The 13,279-nt window shown below is 38.7% G+C and overlaps 1 protein-coding gene across 13 annotated transcripts in view; it reads left to right on the top strand.

Annotated features, from left to right (window-relative positions):
• PBRM1 (polybromo 1) overlaps positions 1 to 13,224 on the top strand; it is a 119,386-nt gene extending 106,162 nt beyond the window's left edge. For 8 of the 13 annotated variants that reach the window (XM_075005991.1, XM_075005995.1, XM_075005990.1 and 5 more), the window contains 4 exons: positions 368 to 523; positions 3,792 to 3,862; positions 4,718 to 4,934; positions 6,950 to 13,224. In XM_075005991.1, coding sequence (XP_074862092.1) covers positions 368 to 523; positions 3,792 to 3,862; positions 4,718 to 4,934; positions 6,950 to 7,122 — 617 coding nt within the window. In that variant the 3' untranslated portion in view covers positions 7,123 to 13,224. The remainder of the gene's footprint in view (positions 1 to 367; positions 524 to 3,791; positions 3,863 to 4,717; positions 4,935 to 6,949) is intronic. The other 5 variants (XM_075006000.1, XM_075005998.1, XM_075006002.1 and 2 more) reach the window with 1 other exon arrangement.
• Positions 13,225 to 13,279: the final 55 nt, after the last annotated feature.

Here is a 13,279-nt window from a genome sequence, read left to right as displayed (position 1 = left end):
TGAATTAATGTACTGAGTGTTGTGCTGATAATTTGAATACAAATGGCAGAACTTAATGTGTTAAAACTGTTTGCATTAGTAACATTTAACTGTGGCTGAATTTAGTAATTGTGTTAATGTGTATTTGAACATTGAGCTTTTTTGCCCCATGAAGAGCATTACAAATACACTTAATACTAATTCATCCAAAGTATAGTGATTTCATATTTATAACTTTTATTTTATTTTTTGTTCATTCTCGCAAGATACTAATTATAGTATTGTCTTGCTGTACTAAAGGTGCTTATTTGTGGGTAGTGCATGTCATATTATTTAGATCATGTTGCATGTTATTGATGCATGTTTGAAATTTGTTGTGTCCTTCAAGGCATGATAGGTGGCTATCCGCCAGTGCTGCCACCTTTGCAGGGCCCAGGTGATGGCATTGTTAGCATGAGCAGCATGCAACCACTTCACCCTGGGGTGCCCCCACCCCACCAACTTCCGCCAGGTATGCCAGGCATCCCAGGCATCCCACCACCGGGTAAGAATGTCCTCATTCACTCATTATTTCATCTTCATGGTCTTGTGGTTCAGTTGTTACAGAAGTGATCTGAAACGTGTTTGTTTATAGCTTAAGTGCTTGACTGCTGCTGAATGTTGCAGGTATGTCTAACTGTAACAGATGTGCCATGCTGCTGAATAGACAAATTGTCTGCTGAGCTTAATGGAATGTTAATAACTGTTGGCAGGACAACGTATATAGTGAACAAGCAGCAAAAGATTTACCTGGTGAAATACGGCTAGTCAAAATCATGCTGTTTGGACATGAGTTTTCCAATGGCTTCAGACCCTGAAAGCAGCTTAGTTCTTACCCTTGAATTCCATTCAGTCGAATGTACAATTATGTAATAAATTGATAGGTGGGATTTCTTGTTGCTAGTGCTTGATGGAAGCCTGTTTTCTGTGCATTTTAAAAAAAATCTATTCAAAAACAGTTTAAATACATGCAACTGACTAAACTTCTGTGCATTAGCAGTGGGTCAGAATATCAATGATAAACATACAAGGACAGAAATTGATGTTGTTTTTTCATCAAATACAAATTTGAAGGCAGTCCTCCCCCTTACTTTGCAACTTTATAAAATGTCCAGCCGTGGTGCTAACTGTAAATATAAAATAGCCTTCAGTGTGATAAGAGTCATTTGAAGTGTATGTAGGTGAATTGAATCACTCACGGTCAAAATCTCACTGGACAAAGAACAGTTGTTTTTGTTTTCATGTTTAAATTTCTGGGCAGAGCAACAGATGAGCGGTTGCATTTCCCTGCTTTCCCAAAATAGTGTTCTCTTCCCTCTCTGGTAGTGCCATTGTCTTATTCCATTTCTGGGATTGCTGGCCAGTACCCTCTTTTATCCTCTTTACCGCTGCTCCTTTTACCCCTTTCTCATCCTGCCCCTCTCCCCGCATCCTCCAGTGCTGCCATTTAAAATGTTGCATACATTCAGTGGTCAAGCTGTTAATCTATGAAACAGAAAGTAGTATCTTGTTTGCATTTTATTTTCCATTTGCAGTAGATGTTTACCTGAAGTCCTGTTAATATATTTGCATGTAAGTGTTTTAAAAAATTAGGTCCATCAGTATTAGGTCTGCAATCTGCATCCTAAACTGGTGTTTAAATTCACATTAACTTTGTAACATTCATGCATTAAGTACTGTAGCTTGTTGAGAGACTGTAACATCCAGCTGCAACGCCTGCTTACCAGGTCCATGCTGTGTAAGACCCAGATGGTAGCAGTATAAAGGTTTGGTGGATGCCCCACTGTGCAGACCTTTAAGAAGTCACTTGTTCTTTATCATAACTGGAGAAATGAGCATTACAGGTTCAGCATTTTGGAACAGAGAAGGTAGAGATTCAAGGAAGAAAGACTCAGACCCGAAGGATACATAGAATCTCATCTTGAACAGCATGGCATGACGGGTTGCCATCCCAGGCTGTGGAAGAAAAGTTTCTTCCAAACATAACAGTGTTTACATGAGCAGAATTATTGCCAGTAGGTTTGTCGCTGAAAATATATTTTCAAAAGGGATGTCCTGAGCTTGAAAATTAGCTCAATTTATGTTTAATAATAAATGCCAATGAAAAATTTGAGTGGCGCATCTTTTAATATCAGCTTCAGTCTGTTACAGGCTGGGGACCAACTGGTTATGTAGCAGTGCAGCAGAAAAGGGCTTGAGGATTACAGTGGATGAGAAGCTGGATGAGAGTCAAGTGTGCCCTGGTAGCCAAGAAGGCTAATGGCATATTGGGGTGCATTAGGAGGAGCATTTCTGGCAGGTCTAGAGAGGTTATTTCCCTCTGTTCGGCACATGTGAGGTCACATCTGGAGTACTGCGTCCAGTTCTGGGGCACCCAGTGTAACAAGGATGCAGATGCACTGAAGAGGGCCCAAAGGAGGGCAATGAAAATTATAAAGGGGCTGGAGCACATGACCTGTGAGGAGAAGCTGAGGGATGTGGGCTTATTTCGTTTGCAGAAGAGAAGACTGAGGGATGATTGGATAGCAGCTTTCAGTTTCCTGAAAGGGGGCTCTAAAGAGGATGGAGAGAGACTATTGTCAGTGGTGACAGATGGCAGAACAAGGGGCAATGGTCTGAAATTACAGAGGGAGAGGTGTAGGTTGGATATTAGGGAAAACTATTTCACTAGGAGGGTGGTGAAGCATTGGAATGCATTACCTAAAGAGGTGGTGGAGTCTCCATCCCTAGAGGTTTTTAAGTCTTGGCTTGACAAAGTTCTGGCTGGGATGATTTAGTTAGAGGTGATCCCGCTTTGAGCAGAGGGCTGGACTTGATGACCTCCTGCAGTCCCTTCCAGTCCTAGAATTTTATGATTCTATGATTGACTGAAGTAGAGCATTGCATGTGGATTACAACTGGTAAAATACGTACACACATTTTCAACTTGAAAGTTAATTAAATGTAATTATGATATGATTAAGCAGTGACATGGATAGAAAGAGCAGCCTCAAGCAGCTTTCATTAATCTATTCAGGCCCAGTCATCTTCATGCAAAATGTGACAAACTAAACAGCTCTCAATTAGGTTTGTAAACTCCTCTTCGAGTGTGGCTAATCTGGTCTGTTCCCTGCTGAACACTTCATATAATAGGAAAGTGTTTAAAATAGTTACACAAATAATTGGAAGAGTTTTATCATATGTAATTTCCAAATTTAAAAAATAAGTGCAAATGTTAATGTTTTAATCTTGACTACGTGCATTCAGTATTTATCACAAATTACTTTTCTTATTAAAAGACTAATATGGTGCCGTAGCATTTTTTAAGGGAATTGCATCTTAAACACATTTTATAGTGACTGTAGTGGAAATGTTGGATATTTGTGGATGGAACAAATCTATATTTTCCTTTAAAAAATAATAATAATAATTAAAAGGGATGCGATGGTTGCTTTCAAATATGAGATGTGTGCCTTGAATGGTGAAATTTTTGTTAGACAATTAGTGAGCAATTGGCAAAACAGAAGCCAGAAAAAAATACAATCATTTTTTAAAGAGGGGGCCTGAAGAGAATTTTTTAAATTGAACAGGCTTCATCTTAGTGTCCTGCCTTTTTTTTAGTTCTAGAAACTTTCTGTTAAAAACAATATTATATTATGGGGGATAAAAACTAATTCCAGTAGTTTAAGATATGATATTCAGTTAGACAGCGATGCCAGATCTTTATGAAGGATGAAGTGGTATCGGTCATTAAGCTGAAATATGACTAATTTTGTTAATATTTTGAAATGTAGGTGTTATAGGCCAGAATGTGTCTTCTATGGTAGGCACTCCGGCACCAGGCGGAAGTCCCTTTGTACAACCGGTAAGTAATGTACATTTTTTGTGAAACTTTAAAAGTCATATTCCATTGTCTTCTCTGAGATAATGTTGATCCCGTCTCCCCACAGTGTGTCAATAAATACTGTGAAGCAGGTTGTCTTTCAAATGAGATGTAAAGTCAGAGCATTCCTGCCCACTTATCATCTGTATAGATCCCATAGGAAGAGTATTTGTTTCTCTTGGCCAAATTCTAATTTAGTTAATTAAATTCTACCTTAAAGTTCCTTCTGCAGCTTAAAATTTTGGTTTGTGAGCCAGTCAGAAGGTGGTGAAGTGCGTATGTGCAATATCATTGGCTAACGTTGTTCCAGAACTCAGCATTGTTGACCCTTTAAGAGTGTAGAAAATGAAAGCTTACTGTCATGTGGATTTTAACCAATCATGTGCCTGTCTTTTCTTATGTGCATTAGTGATTCCTGCATCATGATGTTGTTTGTTTATATTGTTGACATGTCCAGGGTCCCCACACAGGCTCCAGACCCCATTGTGTGGTGCACTTACATAAGGCAATGCAGTTCTGCCCCTAGGATTACCATCCAATTTAAGAAAATAAATACCAGAAATTACCCAGCCCTCTCAGTCCCTGCACCTGGGCACCTCATTGAAAAAACAGGGGTTTGTGAAGGTTTCACCAAAAAAAAATCTTTGTTTTGTACACTGAGTTGCCTGTGCTTAAGTCTCAACTGTTGTTTTTGTTGCACTCCTTGGAAAGCATAAGAATGCTGCCCTTTGGCAGGTTTGGGGTTAATGCAGGAAAGTCATCACACTGCCTTTTACCTTTTTGCATGCAGCTGAACAAAAATAGTACTGATCCTCTTCCTACCATTTGTCATTTCAGATTGCAATGCTTGGGCCACCTGGCCAGCAGGCACCACCTCCATACCCTGGTCCAAGCCAAGCAAGTCAGCAGGTTATACAGCAACCCACAACTCCAATGTTTGTCTCCCCTCCACCAAAGACACAGAGGCTTCTCCATTCTGAGGCCTACCTGAAATATATTGAGGGGCTTAGTGCTGAATCAAATAGTATTAGCAAATGGGACCAGACCCTTGCAGGTATGGACTTCTGTCTGCCAATGTCTTACATTAATGTAGTATACATTTTTTTTTAAATTAAAGGTTGAACCTCTAATTTGGAACTATCTCATCTGGAAGCATCCGTAATCTGGCATGATTTTAGTTAGCTGGATGACCATTTATCATGGGTGTGGCCAAGTTTCCTATGGTCCCATAAATTTGTTTACAGCCACCAGTCCTGGCGCTCAGTGTTCTGTGCTGTTACTTCGCTGTAATTTACCCCTAAATTTCTTCTAAGAGCCCAGTAAGCAGTGGAAGTGTTGGTAATGCACTAGACAATATTGATCTCCCCTGGTCTGGCAAATTCTCTTTCACCAACAGTGAGGTTCCAAGGTTGCCAGAAGAGAGGTTCAAATTGTGTCTGTATTTATAATGGTTATCATAATTGTATGCTGATAGCAAGTTAGAAAAGTAAGTGTAGATTAAAAAAGAATATTTGTTGACACTTTGCAGCAGGAAATACTTGGCTGAAATAAAAATGAATATATCTTCCTAGGTTACTTCTGTTAATTTAGTGGAAGTCAGGTGACTACATTGATACTCACCATGCTTAAAATATGTCTTGAAATTGCCAATGTGTATGGTTTTGGCTACCATATTAACAAGATGCAATGTTCCTTTAAGAATGCACACATGAAATATTAATTGACAATTCGTTAAGATAAGCCATGAAGGAAAATTCAGTGCTGCTGTTTATTTAAAACTCAGCAAAAGCAGGCAGTAAAGTCTTTTGCAACATTTCACAAAGGCACGTTTAATTAGCAACACCTTGTTTTTTTAAAAAGTTGTTTAATTTCCATTAAAAATACAATGTTGTAATGCTCAGGATTATGTAAGTATTATTTTATTTGATAAAATGTTGTTTGTAGGGGGTGAAATATTGATGTAAGGTCCTGATGCTGCACGTTGGGTGTGCACAGATCAGACTTCTGCACCTGTTCAAATCTTCACTGAAGTAAACTAAATCTCCCCACATAGACCTAGTGGCAGGCTCAGAACCTAAAATTGTTATTAGTGGATACTTGCGTTATGAAAACAAGCTTTATTTGATCACATATTATTTTGAAGAAATTCAAACTTGATTGCAAACTGATAATCAGAACTGTGGGTCTAACTGGAAGCCTTGTTTAAAAAAAATAAAAGTTCAGATTAATTTTTAATTAAGCTACATATTTTTTAATTAAAGGGACCATATTATATAGTTCTGCTGTTGTAAAGTGGCAGTATTTGACAGATCAATCCTTTTGCATATTCACTGGACATCACTACAGGGCACGGCAATGTCAGTTTCTGTATTCTTCATGCAGTTTCCAAATTGCCTGTTTTGGCTTTGTAACATGAGCTGTTGCTCGATAAAGATGGAGGAGATTATTACAGTTAATGAAGTTGATCTATGAATCAGATCAAATATGAGCTAAAGAAACAAGTGATTAAGGCAGTTGTTTCTGTCATTAAGTTTTCAAAGGCTTTCCAATGTATAACTGTTGAGTAAAAGTTTCACTATTTTTTTAAAAAAAAAGTTCAGTAGAATAAAGTTTTGGTATAAAATTATTAACATACAAGTTTAATAAACTAGTCAACTAATTCAGTCCCAGCAGAACAGCACAAGTGTGTCTCCCTGTTTCTCCAGTTTTGTTTTTTGTTTTTTGCATTTTATGTTAAAGATGGCTAGCACAGATGCAGAAGATATTTTAATAAAATATATATATAAATTTAATAATAAAATACAAACATACAACCATAACAAGAAATAAGGAACTAAGATGAGTATACCAAAACTCATGACACTAATTCCTTCCTTTTAAAAGTCTAATAACGAATAAATATATATGTTCTAAATACTCTTCAGGAACTGGAGATACAGGGGAAGGGCATAGAGATGTACAGTACAATTTTATTCTGTGCTGTTCCAATATGATAAGTCTTTGAGGGGAAACAGTGAAACCAGTTTAAAAGGAGGCAGGAGGTGATTAAGCTTTTTGTTAATTTTTCAGCACGAAGACGTGATGTCCATCTATCCAAAGAACAAGAGAGCCGTCTTCCTTCACACTGGTTGAAAAGTAAAGGGGCCCATACCACAATGGCAGATGCCCTGTGGCGACTTCGAGATTTGATGCTACGAGACACCCTTAATATCCGTCAAGCGTACAACATAGAACATGTTTAATCCCATACATTGCTTATATATATATACATATATATATATATAAAGAGTTTTGTGGAACAATAGCTGTTTTAGTTACTGGATGGGGAGAGTAACCAACAATAATTTTTATTGCATTTTGCTGTACATTGCAAGACCATTTTTATATAAGGACACTTTTAATATGCATATTTCACTTTTTGTTATGTTAAGTTGATGTTAATACACAGACTTTTGCATATGTTCCCTTTGAAAAGCAATTTCATATTTGATAATAAGTGTAGTCAAGGTTTCATCTTTCTTGTACTTATTACCGAGAATCTGATGCCATCAATTTTTGTATAAACAGTGAAAAAGCAAAACAAATAAGTGTTTACAGATTAGTCTGAAAATACAATGGAATGTGAAACTAGTCCTAGTTTACCTCATAGAAAAATGTGTGTGCGCTTCTGTCTGTCCACCACCTCCAACAGAAATACCAGTTGGCTGTGAACTGAAAAGCTTTATGTAAATGAAAATAAAGGGTGCATCAACACTAGCAACAACTGGATCTGTGATTAAATACCAGTGCAGCTCCACCCATCTTAACAGCAGAAGTGCTAGTGTAGAAAAGGCACAGGTGTGCTTACTGCTGTGTTGTCCAGTTGTGTCCAATTGTTTGTTGGGATTGACAATGGCCGCTGAGATCCCAAATCATTAACAGAATACACAAACAAACTGAACCACAAGTAAATGCATTTGAAGGTGAAATGCTTTTATCTTTCAAGATCTGTATTTGGGGTCTGTGACATCATTTACAGCTTTAAGTCAGTGTTGGGAGCTGCATTCTTTGCATGGGTTCAGGTACATTTAAAATGTGCATGAGAACTTAGAAACATTGATTTCATTTAGGTCTTGGAAGGTAAATAAAAGGGAAGGGGGGAAAGACTGCATCTGTTTTAATTTTAAGTTTATTTTAAAATCTACATAAGTTCTGTTAATGATTTGGTATTAAGGGTTTTTGGTTTTTTTTGTTGGTACGCTTTTCTTTGAAGCGTTTCAGTTCACTGTAATGAAAGTACTGTAGTATGGCTATAGAGAAGTTTGACATAGAATTATATCTTTAAAATACAGTACTTCAGTGTGTAAAATCAACACAATGTATACCTGAATTTATAGATAGGGAAGCATAGGGTACTTGCATTGCAACTTTATTTTCTTCATCATGACTGGGTACGTATAGTGTGTGCTATCCATCTTTCAGGGCTGTAATTTCCTTCTGTTCAGGACTTGCCAGACCGTTAAAGACAAATTAGCAAATAATTTTTTTTACTCTAAAGCAGTGTCAGAGCCGCATTCTTTTATGATGCTTAATTTAAAAAAAAAAATTTTTTTTGGCATGCAGCAAACAAAAAGTTTGGGAAAGCAAAATTACTTAAAAATCTTCTAGTAGAGAGAACACTGAAACATGTGTCCAGAAGAACCAATCTACTGATGTTTTCTCATCTAACCTTAGAGTGACATATTCATCATGTGGAAATGTATTTTTAAAAGCAGTGGAATGGAATAAGAAAAGTGTTTTGCTTTGACTATTTGTACAATGTGAAAATTTCACTTTAAAGCAGTCAACATTTTGGGGTCTACTTCAATAACAATCTTTGTAGTGATGAAGAAAATGTGAAGTGCAAGTATAAATTGTGATTGATCTTACACTGTTTCATTTTTCAGTAATTACAGGAAACAGTCTTTCATATTTTCTAGTAGGCATTTAAAGATCCAGGTCTTCAGATGTGATACTAATATGAAGGGAATGGAAACAGTATGGAGAGAGGAATGCTTGGTACATTTGAGCCCTACATGTAATACAACTGTGGTACATGTAACCCTTTGTTTAGATTACTGCCATTTGTAATCAACCAACACTCAATTTAATGTAAAACATTTTAAACCTCCAGCATGTACAGTATCGTTTTAATGTGCATTAATGACCATAAGCTTTGCAGTTTTTAGCAACAAAAACAGGACATTGAGCTGAATCAGATAGACAGCAAGTCCCAGTTTTTGAGTATTTAGAACCATCATGAACTGTATTTACTACAATCAGATTCTCTTTATTGCTAGACATTAATGAAATTACACCAAAGAGCCTGGAATTAATTTTACTTAAGTTATTTTTTTATTTATTTTTATTTTTTTCATTTGGGCACTGGATGGGACTCCCTTGGGACTCCACACACCTCAGCTCTTTGATTTGTCAGAAAGGTCAGTGTTGAACAACCTGCAGCATTGTTTCTTTCCCACTGTAGGGAGCCTTCACCACCCCTCCTGGCTCAGGAGCAAGAGATTGGATTTGTAAACCAAATCTAGGTCTCCTGCATGGTAGTGCAGAGCACTACCATGAGGCCACTGGGCTGGCCCTAATCAATTATATTAAACTTTTTATTTATTTCAAAATCATGTCTCTGTATATTGTGGGCATTTCAGTGGAAAATGCAGTAAAATCTAGTTTGATGGCTAAGTCTAGAATTATTTGCTAACTCTGAATGGGTAGAAATTTTGGAAATATTGGAACCCATAGTTGGTTTTTCACCATGACTCACTATATTGGCATAAATGAAATTTTTGTATTAGAAAGGATGCATTGGAAATGGTTTCTGAGAGAGTGAAAAATAGATTAATTTCAAATCTGTATTTTAGTAAACTATTTGGAGGCTATTAATTGTTCATCTTCTCTTTTCTGGTCTTCCCCCCAAATCTCTCCCTTTCTTCAAGAGAACTTATTTTTTGTATAAAGATTTGGAAGTTGGTGTTGGTGACTTTTCAGCCTATGTTTTCAGACCTGGTTAGTCCATGTTTGTTGTTCCTTACATCCGTGTACTCAAAAACTTAATGATAACCAGGCTTATAACATGTATGTACCATCAATTTGTTTGACGCTTTTTAATTTGAATAAAAATAGTTTGCAAAGTGATTTGGATTAACCAGGTTTGCTTCTCCCATGAAGACTTTTGTTCAAATTTCATTTCAAGCAGCTTGGACTATTGCAAATACAGATTTTTATCAAAACGTTGGGGGTGGAAGAGCGTGTCTTGTGCGCGAGTGCAGATCTTTCTTTTATTTTGTTGAAACAATCAGCAGACAACAGCATTCAGATTGTCTTCTACACAGCAGGAATTCCCTAGGCTGTCCTGTGAAGGACAAAGTTGCTGAAAATACAGATCCAAGATTGAAGCACGACCTTTTGACCTTCAAGAACAGAAGAGCAATTTCCAAAAAAGGAAAACCAGTGGAGGTTGGCGGGGTAAGGTTTAAAACCAATCCAGGCTGTCAGCACAAACTGGTAGTTAAAAACAAAAACCAAACCTCATGATTCCAATGTCTACATGTGCATTCAGACTGAGAACAGCAAGCCTTTAATTAGCTCTTAGAAGCAAGCTCGATTCAGGACTGCCACATATTTGGGAATTAAGCTAAAAGAGGCTACCAATAATGGAAAAAGCACTATTTATCTGTAAACCTGGTATTCAAAGACATCACATTTTAAACTATTTGATGGAAATGTTTGTTTTATTTAAAAAAAAAACTTACAGGGACTCTCATCTAAGGATATCAGTGTCTGGAATAATTGGAAGCACAGCACGGGACACAATTTTATGTTCTCCAGTAATAAAACAAACAAATTAATGGCTCCCAGGAGAGGAAACACTGCATGCCCAGTTTGAGAGCCCCAAATTAGACTAGTCCCTTACTCCCTGGAAAAATTATGGAGCAGGTCCTCAAGGAATTTATTTTGAAAAACTTGAGAGGAAAGTGATCAGGAACAGTAAACATGGATTCCCAAGGGCAAGAGGTGTCTGACCAACCTGATTACCTTCTATAATACCAGGCTCTAAGGATATGGGGAAACCTATAGTATAGTACACCTTGATGTTAGAAAAACTTTTAATACCATATCCCACAGTGTTCTTGCCAGCAAATTTAAAGGATGACCTGGTTGAACGGATTGTGAAATGGTTAGACAGCTGGCTAGATTATCAGGCTCAACAAGTAGCGATCAATGGTTCAATGTCTAGGTGGCAGCCAGTATCAAGTGGAGTACCCCCAGGAATCAGTCCTGGAGCCAGTTTTGTTCAATGTCGTCTTTAATGATCTGGATGATGGGTTGGTTTGCACGTTAAGCAAGTTTACAGATGACACTAAGCTGGGGAGAGAAGTAGTGGCCTAGACAAATTGGAGGACTGAGCAAAAAAAAAAATCTGCAGTTTGATGAGGACAAGTGTGGAGTCCAATACTTAAGATGGAAGAATCCCATGCACTTCTACAGGCTGGAGACCATTTGTGCAGAAAATGGTCCAGGAATTACAGTAAAGAAGCAACAGTGTGCCCTTGTTGCCAAAAAGGCTAATGGTATATGAGTGCATTACTAGGAGCATACCAGCAAATTGAGAAGTCATTATTGTTTGGCACTGGTGAAACCATATCTGGAATACGTGAGGTTGGGAGCCAATCAAGCAGAAGGGTGAGTGGGGAGGTGACAAGTGTGGTGGGGCAGAAACTAAGATAAGGAAGCCATCTCTGTGGGTATGCATGTGAAGCCTGAGACTGGCTGAGTGAGCAGATGCGGTCTGAGGTCAGAACCAGGCAAAATCGGGGTTTAGATGAAGGATAGAGGGGAAGATGGATTGATTGGGAAAGATGAGACCGTGGCACAAATGCTGGCAAAGCTTTGTGACTTTGTCCTCACCCATAACTATTTCAGATTTGAGGACAAATTATACCTTCAAATCAGTGGCACTGCTATGGGCATCTGCATAGCCCCACAGTATGCCAAAATTTTTATGGCTGACCTGGAACAACGTTTTCCCAGTTCTCGTCCCCAAGTGCGTCTCCTCTACCTGCACTACATTGATGACATCATCATCATCTGGATCCATGGGAAGGAGGCTCTTGAGTTCCACCGTGATTTCAACAGTTTCCACCCCATCATCAACCTTAGCCTGGACCAGTCCACACGAGATTCACTTCCTGGACACTACTGTGCAGATAAGCGACGGTCACATAAATACTGCCCTATACCGAAAACCACAGACCGCTATGCTTATCTACACGCCTCCAGCTTCCATCCAGGGCATACTACACGATCCATTGCTTATGGCCAGGCACTAACGTACAACCGTATTTGCTCTGATCCATCAGACAGAGACAAACATCTACAAGACCTTACCAAGCTTTCCTCAAACTACAATACCCACATAAGGAAGTGAGAAAACAGAATGACAGAGCCAGACAGGTACCCAGAAGCTATCTGCTACAAGACAGTCCTCGAAAGGAAAACAAGAGAACACCACTGACCATCACATACAGCCCCCATCTAAGGCCTCTCCAACGCATCATCAGTGATCTGCAACCTATCCCAAACAGTGATCTTTCACTCTCACAGACCTTGGGAGGCAGGCCTGTCCTTGCCTACAGACTGCCTGCCAACCTTAAACAAATCCTCACCAGCCACTATAGGTCACAAAACTGTAACTCTAAGCCTAGAACCAATCCCTGCAACAAACCCCGCTGCCAAGTCTGCTCACATATCTACACCAGCGATATCGTCACAGGACCTAATACCAACCATACCATCAGGGGCTCCTTTAACTGCATATCTTCTAATGTAATATGTCATGTGCCAGCAATGCCCCACTACAATTTACGTTGGCCAAACTGGGCAGTCTCTACGTAAAAAAATAAACGGGCATAAATCAGACATCAGGAACGGTAATGTACAGAAGCCTGTGGGAGAACATTTCAATCTCCCTGGACACTCAGTGGCAGATTTAAGGGTGACAGTTCTGAAACAAAAAAAAATTCAGAAATCAAATGGAGACAGAAGTCTCTGAGCTGCAATTTATCTGCAAATTTGACTCCATTAACCAAGACTTAAGAGACTGAGAGTGGCTTACAAAAGGAGCTTCTCTGCACTAGGTGTTAACATCTCCACATTAGACTGACAATGGGCCATATCCCCCATCTTATCTGACCTGTTTTTTCCTCTCTTCATAGGTACTACTGATAAAGGGCCTCTTCCACCCTGACTAAATAGACCTTATGAGCTCTGGCCCTCCCTTTTACTGGGACCTCACTCTTTAAATACCCCTCTGAAACGCCCCCCCCCCCCCCCCACATACCTGACGAAGCGGGTCTTTGCCCATGA

This window comes from Carettochelys insculpta, chromosome 11 (assembly GCF_033958435.1).
Source record: "Carettochelys insculpta isolate YL-2023 chromosome 11, ASM3395843v1, whole genome shotgun sequence".
NCBI classification, from domain to species: domain Eukaryota; kingdom Metazoa; phylum Chordata; order Testudines; family Carettochelyidae; genus Carettochelys; species Carettochelys insculpta.
The sequence above is the reverse complement of the archived record's forward strand: the minus strand, read 5'-3'. Positions and strand labels throughout refer to the sequence as shown.